The 19,971-nt window shown below is 37.1% G+C and overlaps 2 protein-coding genes across 2 annotated transcripts; one reads left to right on the forward strand and one right to left on the reverse strand.

Annotated features, from left to right (window-relative positions):
- Positions 1–382: 382 nt before the first annotated feature.
- utp6 (UTP6 small subunit processome component) lies at positions 383–6,934 on the reverse strand. Its single transcript, XM_051898152.1, has 19 exons — positions 6,709–6,934; positions 6,540–6,624; positions 6,320–6,361; positions 5,914–6,006; positions 5,765–5,812; positions 5,573–5,636; positions 5,263–5,381; positions 5,069–5,146; positions 4,906–4,987; positions 4,735–4,816; positions 4,315–4,490; positions 4,114–4,193; positions 3,422–3,499; positions 3,114–3,293; positions 1,800–1,880; positions 1,470–1,579; positions 1,068–1,134; positions 863–935; positions 383–764 (listed from the first exon to the last, which is right to left on the reverse strand). Exons 1-19 carry the CDS (start codon positions 6,798–6,800, stop codon positions 610–612), a joined length of 1,785 nt encoding a protein of 594 aa, XP_051754112.1. The 5' UTR covers positions 6,801–6,934; the 3' UTR covers positions 383–609.
- A 454-nt stretch (positions 6,935–7,388) lies between these two features.
- suz12b (SUZ12 polycomb repressive complex 2 subunit b) lies at positions 7,389–19,843 on the forward strand. Its single transcript, XM_051898147.1, has 16 exons — positions 7,389–8,028; positions 8,355–8,401; positions 8,507–8,571; positions 8,672–8,740; positions 9,731–9,780; positions 9,876–9,961; positions 10,092–10,323; positions 11,012–11,120; positions 11,223–11,328; positions 11,515–11,689; positions 12,963–13,051; positions 16,369–16,512; positions 16,772–16,929; positions 17,802–18,000; positions 18,192–18,271; positions 18,395–19,843. Exons 1-16 carry the CDS (start codon positions 7,881–7,883, stop codon positions 18,693–18,695), a joined length of 2,058 nt encoding a protein of 685 aa, XP_051754107.1. The 5' UTR covers positions 7,389–7,880; the 3' UTR covers positions 18,696–19,843.
- The last annotated feature ends 128 nt before the right edge of the window (positions 19,844–19,971 follow it).

A 19,971-nucleotide genomic window follows, 5' to 3' on the forward strand; every position in this document is an offset into this window, starting at 1 on the left:
TGATGTAGTGATCTTGACAATTTTATCAGTGTATATTAACTACTTCTACTTATAAGTGTCATGCTTAAGAAGCTTTTACTTTGATTGTTAAAATTCAGATGTGAAATCATTTAATGCATTGCCATTGTGTGACTTTAATTTTTACATTTAATTTATGAAAAGGCTTAAGTTTCATAATGTTAAACTTGCTCTGTAATAGCAAAATGAATGTCTAGCTTTATGCAAAAAAAATGTCTAGAGTATTCTGAATTGATGATACCTACAGGCTACAATTCACCATGTTTTATGTTGTGTAGAATTTTTGTATTTATTTGGTGTGCTGTGGTAAACCAGGATCTGACAAAATACAACAAAGCATTTATTTAACATTTTTAGACAATAATGTCATAATAAAATGTTTATTTCTGGAACAACAGGAAAGAGCAAATGTCTGTGCACCAGCATGTTTCAAAAAATTTCCAAAAGATAACAAATGGAACTTCAATGTTTCCTTTTACTGACTGCAACATGGGAATTAAGCTTTTAAAAAGGAAACCCCTGAGGCTATCAGTCGCTGTGTGCTCCAAATATGAACAATACAGAGCAAGATGTTAAAGATTCATGCTAGTTTTAAATGTTCCCAGTCTGCAGCAGTGTGTACTGGGTGGTAAAACTCTCAACACTTTCACCCTCCAGGGTTTTAATAGCCCTCCAGTGGAGCTTCCCACAGTTCTCTGGGTTTCCAAGCCTTCCTAACTCTTCCTTGATGTAGTCCATCCACAGATCTAAAACATCAAATTGTTTTTGTTGCTCAGTGTAATATACTATTCAAGTATGAAAGAAAGTTGCCTCTTCAAAGGCTAAAAAGCACTGAATCACTCACTTTCATCGGAGGAGCCAAACTCACGAAGCGCTCGCTCATAGTAATCTCTCAGGTTACTCATCTTTGGTGTCTCCTGAGAGAATAATACAATTCAGTAATATACTCTATGTGTTTATACACACACACACACACACACACACACACACACGTCTGTTGGTTAATAAATATTTTAGACGCCCGTCACCAGGTGCTACATCACTCTTACCTGCTCCTTTTCGATCTGAATCATCTTCAGGAAGAATGCCTTAGTGAAGGGTCTGTGTTCATGTAAGCTGAAACCCAAGAAGTAAAAGGGGTTTTCAAATGGCTTATTTCTAATTTGTAGATACACAGTGGGTTCCAAAAGTCTAAAACCACACTGAAAATTTAGAATTGAAAACTAAATTAAACCAGGAAATAATGTTTCAGGATTTTGCTTATGTTTCTCATTTGTAAGTTGCTGCTTTATATAGAAGTATCTGCTAAATTTAAAGGAGTAAAATGTGTGTCAATATAAAAGTAGAAATATTTAAAATTCCATTAAAACAATGCAAAATATAAGCATTTTTACTCCCATTGTTCATACAGAAAGAAAGAACCTTAGAGCACAACGGTATTCGATGTGTACCTTGTGAATGTTTTTCTAGCCCTTTTGTAACCACCAGTTTTGTATGACCATTCAAGGTATTTTTCCTTCATGGCAGATGACACTGCAGGTACTGGGGACAGAAGGCCTTTCTGCAAGTACAGAATAAGGAGCAATTTAATTACATTTGACATATTAGCACTGTGGACTGCATTAGAACTCAAATTCAACGTATTCAGGACTACAAAAAGAAGAAGAAAAAAGAAGAAAAAAAAAAAAAAAAAAAAGCTAATGTCGGAAATACCCACCATCACCGACCAGTCTTGGGTAAGTTTTAGTGTAAACAAATATTTTTTTTATGTTATGTCCCACCTTGAAAAAGGTCTCAGTTTCTTCTGGTGTCTGTGAGGTCATGCTCCAATCTGCCTGCAGCTGCCATAATGGCAGACTTTCCTGCAGAACATATTATAGAGATTATTAGATATATAAGAGATATCACAGTGAAAATATTTGAAGGTTTGAATTAAAAATATCAATGTTTCAGGATTTTGGAAAAAAAAGGCATAAAAATGAACACCATTTGTAGGTCACTAATCAAATACAAATTTACATTTTACATTTATTTATTTAGCAGATGCTTTTATCCAAAGTGACTTACAAATGAGAAACCAAGCAATTCATCAATAACAAGGCAATAACACAAGAACTAAAAATTTAGTTTCAAACATTCTCTAGAATAGAAAAGTCAGCAGAATGAAGTTAAGTGCTTACAGAAGAGATAAGTTTTTAGATGATTTTTGAATATTGTAAGAGATTCTGCTGTATTAATAAATATAACAATTTGTGACACTGACCCTGGGAAAGTATATATACAAAAAGTCAATTTCCTTGCTTTCACTAAAGTACAAAAGATGCTCTTTGGAACATTCTCAATGTAGTTCAGTTGCATTGTACATTATGTACAATGCTGAAAATATTATTCATGAAAATAAGAGCATTTGCACTACTGCAACAAGACTTTTGGACCCCAACCGTATTATATAACATTACAATGAATTTCACAATAGTGATGAGTTCCCTCACTACTCTCCTCCTCAAAACCTCTAATTCTGCAAGAAACTAATATAACCATTTTGTTTGGACAAAACAAACACCAAGACGTGAAGTAATGAGAAATGAATTGTGCATGCTGATATCACTCTATAGCCTCATGTTCCCATGTGGTTGGATAACGGCCTCTTTGTGGAGTTAGGTAACTAAAGGCTTGATAATCCTGCACACATGGCTACTTCTCACTAGCTGGTTGATGAAAGAGCGCTGAGGACAATGAATGTGCAAACCTGAGTTATCCTAGCAGAGGACGACTCTTATCGCTTGACTATAGTTATATATAGGCATTTCTGTAGCTCAAACAGTAGAGCATGGTGCTAGTCACACCAAGTTTAAGAGTTCAATTTCCAGGGAATGCATTAACTGATAAAAATGTATGCCTTAAATGCAATTTAAGTCACTTTGGATAAAATCCAAATGGATAAATGTAAATGTAACTATAGAATTGTTATCCAATAAAATATTTGTAAGAAAAAGCACTAAGGAAAAGTTCATTTATTAAAGTGGACTAATTAGGGCAAATCTGCTGTTGCAGGAAGATGTCCCACTTAGAAGCAGCTGTGGCACAACTGCTACCTTGGGATTTATGTGTTTCAGGGCTTCCTGGAATAGATGTCCCGCCTCTGCGCTCTCCAGATGGACCAATGTCTGGAGGCTGAAGCTCCACATCTCTACTGATTGGCTGAAGCGCTGGGTGGCTGTGATGGCGATCTGGGTAGCAGTTACTGTATCCCCTGAAGACAGCAGGACCTGTAGCTGTTTTTGTAGGGATAGAAGTGGCCTATATTACTACAGCAGCACCATTTTAACCAACTGCTGCATACTGCTTAAGGTGTGTGAGGAGAAGGTGCTTCAATAAGATACCAATGTTAAGTGTACATTACCCAGTTCTTGTAGAAAGTCTCTTGCAAAAGCTTAGCATCATGAGCACTCTGTAAGACTTGGAGTAATCGTTGCTTTCTCTGAAAAGCCGAACAGTCACACAATCAAGCACTTAACCATAAAACAATAAATCAACACATACCAAAAACACTTTTAAAAAAGCAAAAAAGGGTTGCTATTAGTAACAGGAGACCAATAACAAATTTCTCAATGTTTGGTATTATCAACATGCAATTTGATCAGAGCTTGGTATTAATAAACTATTTCAAATAAATAAAAATAATTCAAATTAAATAAGGTTAAAAAAAATAAACTTTTCTATAATAAATTATTCAAAGAGTGACTCAAACTGAGCTAACCATAAGAACCTCTATAAAGGTTTTGGCTTTTTTCCTGACACAGGAATCACACAAATTTGAATGATGAAACAAGAATGATGGGTAAGAACTTATAGTATTGGTTATTGTTTAGCCTGATGTTATACCAAATTGTTAAAATTAACTCTTCTCGATGTGCTTTTCGCCTGTAAAGAGGGAATGACTTCATACTCATGTTGTAAATGTCTTTTTGCAAATCTTTTTAAATATAATAAATCAAACTTCCCAAATCAAGAATATCCATGCTACTTCACAATCAACATTATTATATGAAATTCTCACACTGCGACACCCCAATAAAACACCAGGTTCTTTACCTTTTCCTTGAGTTCAGTGACGTTTGTCTTCCTCTTATATCTCTCAAGACAGAATGTAACACAGCATGTCCACATGGCCTCTACAAAAAGAAATTATGAACAACCATGAGAATCCACTCATATCCAACCAATTATTTCAACTTAATATTTTTAGATGAAAACAATGATCATGTGTCTGAGGTAGGTGTAACATCATGATACCTGTATTAAGGCTCTTCAGAGCCTCCTCATAGACGGCACAGCAGCGATCTTCTCTGCGGTCTGTATCGGAAGCTCTTCCTTTCGCAGACTGGAGCTCCGGGGCCCCGGCAGCATCCAGCTCACGCTTAGCCATGAAATCCCACATCAGGCAGTCATCGCTATACTGATTCTGCAGACTGAAATCAAACAGTATTCAAACATCACCTTTTCTGACTTAAAGAACTTTCTGTAAATGGATTTTGCCAATATTGGTTTCACAGTAAATTTTTCTGGATTTACAATAGTTCCTATAGCGTTAATTGTTTCTGATTATTCAGCAAACACGATAAATCAAACTAATTAAGATGATCATGTAAAGACCGCAAGACATGTCATCAAAAAATCTGCGTTAATAGCCGGCAAAAAGGGAAAAGACTCTACTCTAGCAGGATGGTGTCCTGTAGCTCCTTTGTGAAGTCAAAGATGGCAGCGATCTGTAGCAGGGACAAGATGAATTCAGCCCCTGAAGAGACAAGACAGACAAGCTTACAACACTCAACTAATACAATCTGAAAAAGTTGAGTTGAACAGCTCTGTGGAAATGTATCTGACCTTTAATTTTTTGTGCAGCATCTCTGTATACCACTTCAGCAAGTTTTCCACTCAAGATTTCTGGAGAAAATTTATATTCCCCCTAAATTGAGAAAATAAATGTTATTTTTTTTTCCCCAATTGCATTTTACGCAAGGGTCCAGATCTTCACCTATTAACCCACCACATCTATTTTAGCTTCTTCCAACTCCTGCTGCTGTTTCCTCAATTTCTCAGCATGCATAAGCTCCATCCGAAAATACTGCACACACACAAATTAATACCATTTTATTGTATGAACATCAGTGTGGACCTTTTATAACTCAATTTTTATTAGTTTTCCCAGGCTAATTTAAAGAGATGCTAGTGTCTTCTCACCTCCTGATAGACTTTCTTATTCTCAGGATGAAAGCGCAGGGCACGGAGGAAGAGATGTCGAGCGCTCTCTGAAGAGTTCCTGTCCTCCATCTCACACTTAGCAGCCATTATCCACAGAGCTGCAAGAATTATGAAATTACTTTATTTCTGACCATCCGTTTGAAATTTCATACACCTCTAAAGTAAATGAATATGTATTCTTGACACGCAGACACACTCACATACAAATATTATAAGAATATGGTTCCACAGAGCAGTCAGAGTAATATAATTGTCAATAGCAATGACAATAAATCCAATAAAAGTTTACCTGGTTTGTCCGGATGGATAGCTAACATGGATGACAAAACCTTGCTGAGCTGAGACTTTGTGCCCTGTTTGAAAGATGAACACGATTAAGATCTTCTTTTAAACCTAATGACACAAACATAATATAACTTCATAATACTCCTAAATATGGATTTGTTGGTTTTTATTTAAGTATAATAACAAAATCACATACCCATTTCTTATTAAAGGCAACCTGAGAAAGCCAGAGCTGCACATCTTCCTACAGGAAAAGCATTTATTTGAATCAAAATACATTTGAATCAAAAATTGAACATCACTTTACAGCACCTAAAGTGAGGTTATAGTTTCATATTGTCCAACCTGCCATTTCGTGGTAGCCCTTCTGAAAACATAGTTTATGCGATGAATGATGGGAAACTCAATTTCCTCACGTTTAAAATGGTAACCAATTCTCTGTAAACACAACAGTACAGTTCAGTTAAAGTATAGTTTAGTGCAGGGGTTCTGAACTTTGGCCCTCAAGCTCCACTTTCCTACAGAGTTTAGCTCCAACCTTGATCAAACTCATCTTCCTGTAATGTTCTACTAATCCTGAAGACCTTAATAAGCTTGTTCAGATGTGTTTGATTAGAGTTGGAGCTAAAATCTGCAGGAAAGTGGACCTTGAGGGCCAGTGTTGAGAAGCCCTGCTAAAAGGTAACATAGGTCTTTTTTTTTTTTTTTTTAAATGAATTTTACAATAGAAGAAAACCTAAGCTCTACTCACCGCCCTCCTCTTCTTGATGAGGTCTAGGACATTGATTTCATACTGATAAACAAAAATCAAAAACAGCCAATTATGTCACATATCAAGATATTTGGACCTTGCAGCTGGTTAGAAGAGTTATTTGCAAACTCCAACCTACTATGATAAAGATAACTAATGTGTATATTAATCATTTTTGTCTCACACAAAATAAATCAATGAGCTTTTTGTTAATACAGACCTGTATGTACGTAATAAAGTCATCTTTACTCTGAATTGCCCGGTGGAGCTTGTATTCAAGCGCAGTAGATCTTTTCAACATGGACCTGAAACAAAAGTCTTGTCTGAGGAAACTGTTTGTTTCAGAGAATAACCACTTTTTCTATTAGTGTGTTTACTGTGATACTCACTTGACTTCTTTATTCGTGAACAAACCGACTCTCTCCAGCTGTTCAAGCGCTGGTATTCTGTCCTCTAATCGTTGTTGTACTATATCAGCCATTTCTAAAAGTTGTGAGGGAAATTTTCACAAAACGTGTAAGATATTCGGCGTTTTTATATAATAACGAAAACTAGCCAACTTCACATCACTACACACGTGTGGAGGGGAAGTTGTCATATGTTCTACATCCGGTTGCTCGTCAAAGAAAAAACTCCGACGAGCATTCTGCACACGAATGATGGGTCCTCGGTTTTTTATATTTATTTTTAAAAGCTCTTCGTTTTAGGGAAACATTATAATTTAGAGCATTAATAAGTAGGTCTATTTTCTTTCTTTGCGCAGCTTCGTGAATTGGGCAATAGTTTTAACCTCTGTCATTCGATTCAAATGTAGCACACAATTATTATGTTGGTACATATTTTCGTTATTTTTATTGGAAATTATAATTTACAACATATGAGTAACTAAACAGAGCTCTCAAAATGTGTGATTCTGCCCCGAGTCCTGTCTCTACCCAGTACCAAAACATTCTTGGCGGCAATTTGTCTCCTCTACCAATCTTAATCTCGCGTCTATCAAGATCAGTCAGACCAATAGAAAACCTCGATTTCACCAGACGATGTTTCTGATTGGATGTCACATAGCAGTAGGCGGGTTATCACGGCACTTTTCTCAAGGGCTCGGGCGATACAGTAGTACCGATATCCATCACTTGGTAGGATTTTCCCATCCAAAATAAATGCAATTTCGGTCGTAAATAACAAGTATTTAATAAACCATAACGTTTGTCTACACCGGAAAGTGAACGGCTGCCTATATGGATGGATAACCTGGTGTTATTTAACTGTGTTTTTGTCGCTGTGAAGGACCGCAAGCTAACGTGCTAATTTTCATCTGTTGAGGATCAGTGACCAGACTGAGGACATACATCAATAACATATTTACAAGTCATATGTTTTACTCATATAAGTCATATTAAAACACGTACTAGTTAGAAAGACTGGTAACCAGCGGTATCTGATGTTTAGGTGATGGTAGAGAGCTGGTTAAAGGAGCGAGGGCGGCTGTCTGTCATTAATGTGCAGATATTCATTTCGCCTGGTGTTGTTTTTGTGTGAAGTTTCGGTTAGTTGTTAGTTTATGATGGCTCCTCAGAAATACTCGGCTCAGGTGATGAACTGTAAAGCCAATGGTGCTGTATACCCGTCCTCTGGCGTGAGCTCACTCAAGAAGCCCAAGATGGAGCAGCTGCAGGCCGACCATGAGCTCTTCCTGCAGGCCTTTGAGAGTGAGTCCACATCTGTCTCATTTAGCGCACAAAGTAAAACCATTAGCTCTTCCTGAAAGAGAATACATTAACAGACTCACATCTGTCAAAACACAGGATCATGACAAAGTGCTATGCCATTAGATACCTGGACCTTGGATTAGATTCAAGTCCTTGGATTTATCTTTATCTTGGGTTTATTAACAAGTAATAACTGATTTTGATGGCACTTAATTAAAACCAGTTTATTGTAGATAAAGGATTTAAAAGTGACGCATATAAGTTGTCACTTTACAGAGTAAACTTTAAAATAGTGTGGTGTTAATACTTTTGCATTTTTCCTTCAGAGCCTACTCAAATTTACAGATTCCTTCGAACAAGGAACTTGATAGCTGTAAGTATACCTTTTATAAGTTAATAAAAGGCTTAACACTGAATTTACATTAACCGTTGAGTCTGGTTGTGCTTGGTTTTAGTTTTCTTTCTTGCTCTTTCACAGCCGATATTACTTCACAGGACCCTTACCTTTATGTCTCATAGAAACTCACGAACAAATGCCAAAAGGTGGGTCCTCTCAATGTTTTAATAATTGTTACCCAAAAATCTGCTTTGCTTAGCTCTCTTAAAGTGTATTTATTGAATAAACTGGTCTTGTTTTCTTCAGGAAAGCATTCAAAGTGGATGACTTGCTGTCCAGTGTGGAGAGAATGAAAGGGGAGCCTGAGTCTCAGAGGTATTGGTTTTCTACTGATGCTTTGCAAGCTGTGTTCTGACAAATGTGAGCCTAAAGGCTGGAATACACTACACAACTTTTAAAATCTGAACAGTTTTTAAAGCAATAGGCCTGGTACTAGGGGTGGGAATCACAGGGTACCTCACGATACGATACAATACACGATACATGGCTCATGATACCGATAACATCACGATATAGCAGTTCTGCGATAATCGATATATTGCTATACAATCCTATAATGATACATCACGATATCTGTCTAACTATGAAAACAAAATGCCTGTGAAAAGGTTAAGTGTAGGTTCTGTCTCTTTATTCAAGTCCAAATTGTTTGAAAACAAAACAAAAAGTTCTGTAAATTAAATTTAACATTTTCAGTAAATTAAACATTTTATCCTTGTACACTTGCTGACTTTGTAAATGCCAACTGAGGAAAAACTTGGCATTTTACATTAAAAACTGAGGATCACACACTACCAGACTTTCAAGTCTTTCTGAACACAATAAACTAATGCAGAAACATGCGCCTCATTACTAGGAGACACATGATAAAAAATGAAAGCAATATGTATTCTAAAACTCGCTCAAAATATAAAACATGTTTAATTTCTTCCAGCTGGATATGAATCGAAAAATCTAAAGAGTCTTTGCCCACCATACATTACACAATTTTCTGTGAAATCTGTCAACACCAACTGCCCAAATTTGCAGACTGGTTCTGACTTTCAGCAAATAGTGTTGACTTGGGATAAAAATCTGGGCAAAAGTTGTGTAGTGTATTGCAGCCATAAACTGGATTGTTAGATACAGCAGTTTTGTCCCAATGAGCTTGGGAAAGGCGCTTCATAAATGAAACTTATTGTTGTTTTCAGAATTACTGTTTTAGAGTGAATAAATAGTTTTCATGGAACATTGTGTTATAGGAAAATGTTATAGGATCATTTGGTTCCAGATGGTGTTTTTTAGTTGTTTCATTTGTGATTTCAGTTTGACTTCACATCTGCAACTGACATTCACTGGATTTTTTCACAAGAATGGTTAGTCTAAATCTGCCTGAAGTATGTGTCTAAATTATCATCTTAATGTACAGTTATCAATTTAGGGTTCTAATATAATTTTGTTTCTTTACCAGATAAGCCATGTCAAAACTCAGAAAATGATCAAAACTCAGTTTCACTTGAGGTGCTACTTGTAAAAGTCTGTCATAAAAAGCGTAAGGTGAGCCACTCTTTACTTAGATATGTTATTGCATTAAAATTTACAGGTGGAGAAAACAATAATTAAAAAATGTATGCTGATTTTAAGATCATGACTTTTTTTTTTTATGGTGGTCATTTTGCCTCCTCAGGATGTCAGCTGCCCTATAAAGCAAGTGCCTACGGGGAAAAAGCAGGTGCCTTTGAACCCGGATCTCAGCCAAACCAAGCCTGGTGCCTTCCCTTCACTGCTGGTGTCCAGCAATGAGTTTGAGCCCAGTAACAGTCACATGGTCAAATCCTATTCTCTTCTCTTCAGGGTGTCTCGCACAGGCAAAAGAGACTCCAATGGCTTCATCAACTGTGAGGCGGATGAGAATATCGGTGAGTGGCAGTGTAGGTACACAGTGTGTGACATCTTTTTGAAAAGTGTAGAATGCTGTGGAAAAGCTCTGCACCCATCCTAATCTGTTTCATGGCTTGAGTCTTAAGTTAAAGGGATAGTTCATCCAAAAAAAAATAATGTAATTTACTCACCCTCTTGTTCCAAACCTGTATGACTTTATTCTGTGGAATGCAAAAGTTGTTTTGAAAAATGTCTTCTTTTTTGTCCATACAAAGTCAGTCATTGGCATCCAGTGTTCTTTGGACCCCATTGACTTTCATTATATGCACAAAACAGTCAAAATATTATGTTCCACAGAATTAAGAAAGAAAGTCCTACAGGTTTGGAATGACATGAGGGTGAGAAAAAGATGACAGCATTTCCATTTTTGGGTGAACTTTCGCTTTACTATCCATGAATCAGGGAGAGGGATGGCAATTTAAGGAGTATCATTTTTTTCAGAAAATCTGATGGTGAGTGACTGACTGAAATCGAACCTTTTCTGTCATCTCTCCATGATGATGCATGAATTGGTGCGAAGAGCAATTAAAGTTAGCACCCTACATTTTCAAACATAGTCAATACAGTTAATTGCGCACTGCCCACTGCAGTTGTCGTAGCCTCAGCCTCACAAATGCTAGGCCAGATCAAAGTGGAAGAAAACAGTCTTAATGATTTTATCTGTAGATGTAAAAGAGGAACTTCCATCCAGAAAGAAGAGATCCTTATCACACAGAGGTGATGGAGAGACCACAGAAACATTTGTTGCTCAGATGACTGTTTTCGATAAAAACCGGTTAGTAACTTCAGTCACTTTTGAAAGTGCTAGAAAAAAAAAAATAGATGCTGTTCCTTATGTGACACACATGATAGCTGATTAAAAACTATTATCCTTCAGACGGTTGCAACTGCTGGATGGAGAGTATGAGGTTTCCATGCAACAGATAGAAGACTGTCCAGTCAGCAAGAAGAGGGCCACATGGGAAACCATACTGGATGGAAAGGTTGGTCTGCTAAAAATAAGCTGTGAACTTTCCTGTCAAGCATTTGAAGTTCTGAAGAAAACAAGTGGGGAGTTATTTGGCAGTGTTTTTTAAATTTGTCTTGGTTTAAATCCCATATTTAAATAGCTGTATAGATTTCATTCAGTGGCGATGTAGATTGCAATTGTTGATTCTTGTATTTTGAAGAGGTTGCCCCCATTTGAGACCTTCTCTCAGGGACCCACTTTGCAGTTCACCCTTCGCTGGACAGGTGACCCCAGTGACCCTTCAACGGCCCCTGTGGCCAAACCTCTCTCCACCCGCAATTCTGACACCAGCACCACAGAGAGCAGACCCAGCACTCTCCGACCTGCACCTGTTGGTAAGGAAGCAAGGATCTGATTGCTAGCATCTGACAGTAAGGGCTGCCTAATGGCCCGGGGCAAGCGTAAACGTCACTCAGGACAGTTGACGGAACTGTGCTGTGTAGCTCTTAAAATGACAGCAGCCTAATGAGTTTTTAATGTTAATAAAACAAACGTTAGTCGATGAGAAGAGGCTTAGTCGTCCAAAATTGTATTAGTTGTTTAGTTGCAGAAAAAAAAAAAACTCCACAGGAAGTGGCGAAGTCACGCTGTCCGTGAGGGACAGACCGTTAACGGCGGGTCCTTGTGGTAAAAAACAGTATGTCGGGCAGGAAATTCAAACATTTGCCTATCATCCATCGACCTCAGATCATCTGAAAGATGTAAATAACTTGGCACTTTTGCTTTAACGTTAACCTAGATAAATGTTCACTATTATTAGGTGCATATTCAAGTGTTATGACATGTTCTAAAAAAAAAAAAAAAAAAGGGCTTGACATGAACATTTCAGATGTTGAATGGGAATCCAGAGACAATAAGAGAGGATCTTATGTTTTGGTGTCACCAAAGACACCAAAACAAAAGATCCACAAAAAGTAATTTATTAAGGTGGAATGAAAAATAATTAAATTAAGGAGCCACGGCTTCAGGGTGCCCCAGGGCCAAAATAATAAACAAAATAGACTTATAAATAAAACATGAATAAATAAACTAATCAGGAAAAACTAAAATTACAAAGAATCTTCTCTAGCTCCCTATAAATAAACAAATCACAAAAGAAGTCAAAATAAATGGCAGGACACCCCTACGCTCCTAAAACATAAGTAAAAGTCTCATTAGATCACTACAAACAGAAGCATAACATCGTTACACAAGCATGATCAAAGAAAGGTTTGGGATCTGTCAACGGGAGGAGGAATCCGATCCACGCCACAAGGCCAATGTCAGTATGAGCTTGCCATCTTCAACAGCACCGCCCTTTTATAGCGACACATCAAAAAAAAAGAAAAGAAAAGAAAGGAAAAACAGTAACTAGGCCTATTTTATTTATGACTGTTTTGTGGTGGGGCCAGTGAACATTTTGGCAGGGCAAGTAAAAATTTGAACCAAGAAAAAATCCCTAGCGTTGAGCCCTGTCTTGTATAAGTTTGTTAGCAATCATGGCCTGCTTGGTCTGAAAACATACAAAATTCTTATTTGATGACTATAATCATAAACATAATGCAGGATCTGATGACACTAATAAAGATCAAATGGTGAATATAGTTGTTTAATGTTTTATTCTCTCAGCGGTGAAGGATTCAGTGAGCACCAGCATACAGACCAGGAGAGAGCAGTCCCCCTGTGAACCCAGACAGAAACTACGCATCTTTTACCAGGTAGAAATTTTGAACTCTTTATGATGGTACATTTATGTAAATTGCACTCTTTAAAAAGGGCTTTATCTAAGAATTTTCATGGATTAAAGTGGACCTATTATGCAAAATTTACTTTTGAATGGTGTTTGGACATAAGTGTGTGTTGGCAGTGTGTGTACACAACCACCCTATAATGATAAAAATCCAACCACTCCTTTTTTTTTTTTTTTTAATCCCCATAAGTCATAAGCAGTGTCTCAGAACAAGCCGTTTCCAGATCCCTGGCAATGTGACGTCACTTTAGCCACAGGCCCTGCCCATGAATGCTGACAGACACTGCCGTTTTAACACAGCATTAGTTAACACACATTAGTTCACAGAGAGTTTACACAGTCTGCCATTGCTGCACTGACGAGAATGTCTCCCAAGCGTTTTAGGTGTTCTGTAGTTGGATGGATTAATCCACATAGCTCTCTCCATTTACTCCCTAAATCTGAGCCGCTGAAGACGAGGTGGATTAAATTTGTTTTCAAAGAAAATGCTCCCTCAACTCTACCGGAATTCGTTTATGTCTGCGTGAATCATTTCACACCGAACTGCTTTGTGAACCAATGTCAATACAAAACAGAGCTTGTGCTAAAAATGTGTTACTCAAGGATAGATCAGTAGAAACTGTCTGTGATCCAGCTTACAGTCTCCAGAGTGATACTGGATACGGCAGTAATGAAGGTGAGAGCACTTTATTACAGTTCATCGGAGTTGATTTACCAGTATAAAATTTACCAGTTTATTAAGCACCACCCGAAAAGGCTTAAGGCCTTTATATATTTGTTTACTGTTAGTTGTAACGAGTGTTTCTGTGTACGTTGATGATAATGCCAGAGAGAGAGAGAGTGAGAGTGTGTGTGAGTGAGTGAGAGTGAGTGTGAGTTTATCAGGGCTCTAGAGTGCGACCTAATTTCTCAATGATACGACTAAAAAAAATCCGAGGTCGCACCAGTGCAACCAGCCGTTCGAGGGGAAAAAAAAAGTCTCTGCGACTCTGAAAGTCTCCCTCGTGTGTGTGTTATGCCTGAGAATAAACAGGGAGAAAATCACGAGATGAGACGTTTCCTCAGTGATGGCATTTACTCGTAAATTTACTCGTACTTTTTTGTGTTAAACACACAACTCAAATTCACAACAGGTTGGTCACAGTAATGCATCTACTTCCTTTGTGTTGCAAATAATTAACTTATAACCATACGCAAAGTTTCCTCAAACATTTCTCATTCTTTTTCTCACGATCTATGAATAAAACATGAACGCAGTTGAGTATACTCGTACCAAAACTCGTAAATCGTTACAAAAATAATCGGTATGAAACATAATGCAATATATAGATACGCCTTTTAGTTCTCTCACAAGGCGAAAATCATATTAACGTTACACAGCCATGGTTTAGACCCGGATACCATGCGCTCCGCTCGTGTGCACGCACTAACTAATTTAATGAAACTTTTACTCTTTTCAACTATTACATACACATGTCCTCAACATTCAAACTCGTTTTCGAACTGCATTATAATCACTTTAGTGATCCGATACCTGAGAACAGGGAGAAATAATCACGAGATGATGAGACGTTTCCTCAATGATGGCATTTACTCGTATGAGCAGCTTTCGCGGTCTCACCTGAGAACGTTCGGCTGTATGGAGAAACTCTCGCGATACCGTCTGAGTAAGCGAGACGTGAGCAATCGATCTCAGATTAACGGATCTACTACAAACATTACTATAATAAAGAATCGATCTCAGACTAACGGCTCTATTGTAAACATTACATACATTACAAAATAAAACAATGAAACGATTCATTAATTGACTATTTCCCCATTACATTTTCATTTCTTTTAACCACAATGTTAAAACGAAAGTTACCTGGTATATTGAACAGAACTATGACCGTATTAACTGTCCCAATGTTAATGTCTGCTGAATAGTGATGAATACCATGAATATTATGAATACCTAGTGTGATGAATACTATGAATATTATCCATTACATGTGTAAGCAGTAATGAAGCACTTTAAGCACCAACATTTTTTCAGTAAGTTACCTTTCTTGTAGAATTGTGCTTCAAATAAAGAACTTTATGTTGACTAGATTGTTAGTTAATCATTTACAAGTCAATATTGGCTATATGGACAGCGATTTAAAAAAAAAAAAAAAAAAAAAAAAAAAAAAGGTGAACTTGTAAAACTGCAGTGTTAAATGCGATGCGGTCGAAAATTTGGGTGCACCTAACTTTTGTGCTGGTGCACCTAAGAAAAAAAGCACCAGTGCAAAAAGTTAGTCTAGAGCCCTGTTTATGGATAATATTTTATAGCACACTTGTACTGTGTTTTATTAGGCTCTTACAGTGATTTTCTAGAGTGAAAACGGATGCTTAATCTTTTGTGTGAAGTACAACAAACGTTATAAAACTCATCGGTAATGTTTTGGCCATCATTATGTGACAGACTTGGGATGTTTTTGCCAGGAAAATCTAAAGGATGTGATGTTTATGCGTGCTTCTGAGAGCCTCTCTTCCGTTCTGTCACATGAAACGAATACTTATACAATGTTCAGGATAATGCCATTCTGTACTGTAATGTCAATATGTTGTGCAAAGAAATAGGATTAATTCAAACTATAGCCTCGCATAGCCAGATTTATAGTCTATAGTCTCTAATATACTTTATAATCAAACCATCATAACAGAATAATTTTAATGACCTCATCTGTCAACATGATGCCGGTGAATTGCAGAGCTGGTGCAAACATATACACATGATCAGATGATATCTTAAATGCTGTTTTTTTTTTTTCACCGCTGTCATTTTCGTTGTGTTTCTTTTGTTATTGAGAGGAAAGTGCACAGCACATATTTACATATTCATCTAAACTTCGCTCTCAGCAGAGTGGATGGCATCTGGATGTTCATTATCAGTATATCACTGCCAAGGTATTTTCTAACTTCTTTTTACTCTAAGCAAATAATGAAATAGAACTTCGCTGTGAGTATATCGAGGCCTTGAATCACGTTCAGTCTCATGTACGTTTGTTACGTGTCCATGAATGTAAACATGAGCAATAAGTTGCTGGCTGCAGTTCACTTAATGGCCACCAGTGTCACTAATAACAAGGGTTTCTGAATTCTACATATAGCCCCTTTAAAGTACATTGTATATTACCAAATAGAAAACACAATTTACACTTAAGGTTTACTGGAGAACCAGTTGCAATGTAAATAAAAAAATCTTGAGAACTTTATGCAACTTTATGTTTTGTTTTTTTTTTGTTTGTTTGTTCACAGTTTCTGTACAACAATAACACTCGTCAGCAAACAGAGGCCAGAGACGACCTGCACTGTCCTTGGTGCACGCTCAACTGCCGTAAACTCTACAGTCTGCTGAAACACCTCAAACTCTCCCACAGTAGATTCATCTTTAACTACGTGGTGAGAACAGAAGGGCACTAAAATGAATCTCTGCCTGCTTCGTTTCAAAAGATTAATACAACAGTTTTGTTATTTTAATACTTAGTGTAACAGTTACTTATATTAATTTTATAATTTCTTGGATAGTTACTGTATGTACGAAAAGTTTTATTAGAACAAGAACTTAGAGGGATCATGCTGTAATTGGTTATGTGTCTTTAATTTCATAGACAATTTTAAGAATTCAGTCACATGACTAAAATTTTTCTCTGTTTTCCAGCCTCATCCTAAAGGTGCTCGGATAGACGTTTCCATAAATGAGTGCTATGACGGCTCATATGTCGGCAATCCACAAGACATCCACAGCCAGCCTGGCTTTGCCTTCAGCCGCAACGGCCCTGTTAAAAGGACAGCTGTCACCCACATACTTGTTTGTCGGTATGAAATAGGTCTAAATGTGTCAATGTATTTTGGGGGAAAAAAAGTCACCATGAAACCAAAATTGACAATTCTTAATTGTTATAAATGATTTATCTGTGCAAATCATAATTTAAAAAGAAAAAAAATGGCACGAGGGCCGGGCAGTACGCTTGTCCAGTACCAGATGAGAAGAATCCTTCCCCTTCCAGCAACCTGTCAATCACATTAAAACAATTGTAGCAGTTAGCAAATGACAGTGATCAGTTCCCAATGAATGAAATCAAGTCCCACCTACGTTTTTTTTCCTCGTCCGTGAAGTTGTTTTACTAAGATATGTCACAATAGTGAAGAAGAGACTACCGCAATTTCCGTTTAATTTTGACTTTGAACCTATGTTATAATCAATAAGTACGTTTCAATCACTGACAACTATTTAAAATCAGCTCAATTGATTTTTAAATTGTCTTCAGTTTTGTTGTCAAAATATATATATAGATTGTGCACATTGAATAAGCCAGAATGCCGGTAAAGGTTTTTATAGGTTTTTAAGTCAAGTCACCTTTATTTATATAGCGCTTTATACAATATAGATTGTTTCAAAGCTGCTTTGACAGGGATAAGCAGGAAAATGACATTTTGTGCCAAAGTCTTTCAATCTGGTTTTGCTTAAACCATTATGAGTTTTATTTTTTAAATAAAAATACTGCTTAGGGCATTTACATGACCTTACATGCATGTATTGTTGCTCAGTGTTCTTTTTGCCTATAAAATCAATGGTGCTGCAAGCTCTTAAAGTTTAATACAGATAAATGCAGAACACTCTTGTTTTATTTATGGTTGTGATGCCAGAATTGTTACCCATGGTTGTTTAATCTCACACTTTCACTTAGGCCAAAGCGAACCAAGCCAAGCCTGTCTGAGTTTTTGGAGTCAGAGGATGGTGAGCCTGAGCAGCAGCGGACTTATGTGAGCGGACATAATCGTCTATATTTCCACAGCGACAGCTGCATGCCCCTCCGTCCGCAGGAGATGGAGGTGGATAGCGAGGATGAAAGGGACCCAGAGTGGCTCAGAGAAAAGACCACCACGGTTAGTTGACTGGTCAAGCAAGTACCGTTCTCAGCACGATTGATTTTTGCATTTGAATGGATCAGTTAATGCTCTTTTATGTATTATAAGTCTGGGTAATATATGAAGAAGATCATTCTTTCACTCAATGAAACTTTTCAGTTCATGCATTATGTTTGCACTGATAGTAGTATATTTTGTTTTGCCTGAAGCAAATTGAAGAATTCACAGATGTGAATGAAGGAGAAAAAGAAGTAATGAAGTTGTGGAATCTTCACGTTATGAAGAATGGGTAAAAAAAATACATTCATATTTTCTTTCTTCCTTATGTTAACTGTTTAAGTAGCTTTAGAACCTTGATCATAGATTTACAAAAACACTGTTGCATCTTATTTGCTAACTGTCCATTCTCCAGATTCATTGCTGATAATCAGATGAGTCAGGCAAGCATGCTGTTTGTGGAGAACTGCGGGCCTCACATCATTCGCAGGAATCTGTGTCGGAACTTTCTCCTCCACCTGGTCAACCTGCATGACTTCAACCTGGTCACCATAGCGACCATTGACCGGGCCATGGCCCGTATGAAGGAGATAGAGGAGTCACTTCCTGAACTAGAGGAGGGGCAGGAGTCGTCGGATGTCACTTGCAATGGTCACGCAGTGTCCTCGGGTGTTTCACTACATGGCAAACGCACCAAAAGTGGAGTCTCAGACTGACAACAGCTGGTTTTAAAAGAAAAATTATGAACAGAATCATGAGCTCTAGTTTGAACTCAAATTCTCCATACTTATCCCTTGGAATCATTTTATTGTTTTGAGGTCTAGAACTCTCAGCCAGCAGTGCTTCTGTGGCTTAGAACATGAGTTCTATTTCTGATCTGCCCATATGCCCATTTATTAATAAGGAGCCCATTTGAGACTCGATTGTGAGTTAGCTGCTGGTATTATGAACTGACGCAAGTGCTTTTTGAATGAATTAATGCAATTTTTCAATGTTTTCCAGTGCAGTCTGTCATAAACCATTATCATTTCAGCAGTCATGTCTAGGATAATCTTTAGGTTTTTTTTTCTAAAAAAAAAAAAAAAAAAAAAAAAAAAAAAAGTGAGTTACTGTAGAATTGGGAGTACCGTTAATCAACATTTTCTGTATACATTTTGACTTTTTTTTTTTTTTTTTAAACCACTGTGCGTTCAGTGACTATTTAGCACATAGTAGCACTTGTGTTACTACTTATTCAGTGGCTGTAGACTCAGAATTGTTGAGACATGGACCCTAAGTTGTGATATTCAGGTTTCTCAAGTGGGATTTGAAAGCTAAACAGTTTTGCATTTCCTTTTTTATAACATACAGATGCTCTTTTAGCAGTTTTAGATTGGACCAATCAATATATACATTGCATTCTGTCAACAGCTTCTTGTCTCACATGTGGAGTGTTAAGATCCTTCCATCTTAGAATAACTTCTTCTGTGTGTATTTTTTTCTTTTCTTTTCTTTTTTTTTTCCAGTTCTATTTTTAATTGACTAGCAATATAATGCACACCCCATGAAAGGAGAGCTGCCTGTGTTTGGGCTACAAGAAGTCCTTGTTTCATAAATCTTTGTGAACCAACCTCATTATGCCATTTAGAATGGGGATCAGGAATAATTTTCAGTCCTATGTAGGTCATGTCAAATCGATGTTACTACTGGATATGTGGTTATATAATAGTTTGTTGCTATTATAATGTTCAGATGTTGTACATGCCAAAGTATATCAGATACAGCATCCTTACTCCTTCAATTTGTTTTCTCTGCAAAATGCACAAGTTTGGTGTACACAAGAAAATTATTTACAAATTAAAGATGTGTAAATGCTCGGTTTAAATGCATTTTAACTAATTGTTCTCTATTCAAAAATGCTATGGAACCACCTGTTTTTGGAAATTACAGTGTCATTCTAAACAACGTGATTCCACGCGAAAACATTGTTTAGAATATTAGAGCAACAACTGA

This window comes from Ctenopharyngodon idella, chromosome 6 (genome assembly GCF_019924925.1).
Source record: "Ctenopharyngodon idella isolate HZGC_01 chromosome 6, HZGC01, whole genome shotgun sequence".
Classification (NCBI taxonomy): domain Eukaryota; kingdom Metazoa; phylum Chordata; class Actinopteri; order Cypriniformes; family Xenocyprididae; genus Ctenopharyngodon; species Ctenopharyngodon idella.

What these genes read in the sequence shown, in the direction of transcription:
- utp6 (XM_051898152.1), bottom strand. Translation starts at nt 6,800, where the DNA reads ATGGCTGATATAGTACAACAACGATTAGAGGACAGAATACCAGCGCTT. An exon ending in ACTTTATTACGTACATACAG is followed by an intron (nt 6,362 to 6,539) that starts GTCTGTATTAAC and finishes TTTGTTTATCAG; the next exon opens with TATGAAATCAATGTCCTAGA. An exon ending in TGAAACACATAAATCCCAAG is followed by an intron (nt 1,881 to 3,113) that starts GTAGCAGTTGTG and finishes TATGTTCTGCAG; the next exon opens with GAAAGTCTGCCATTATGGCA.
- suz12b (XM_051898147.1), top strand. Translation starts at nt 7,881, where the DNA reads ATGATGGCTCCTCAGAAATACTCGGCTCAGGTGATGAACTGTAAAGCC. An exon ending in GGGGAGCCTGAGTCTCAGAG is followed by an intron (nt 8,741 to 9,730) that starts GTATTGGTTTTC and finishes TTGTGATTTCAG; the next exon opens with TTTGACTTCACATCTGCAAC. An exon ending in TGAGGCGGATGAGAATATCG is followed by an intron (nt 10,324 to 11,011) that starts GTGAGTGGCAGT and finishes TTTTATCTGTAG; the next exon opens with ATGTAAAAGAGGAACTTCCA.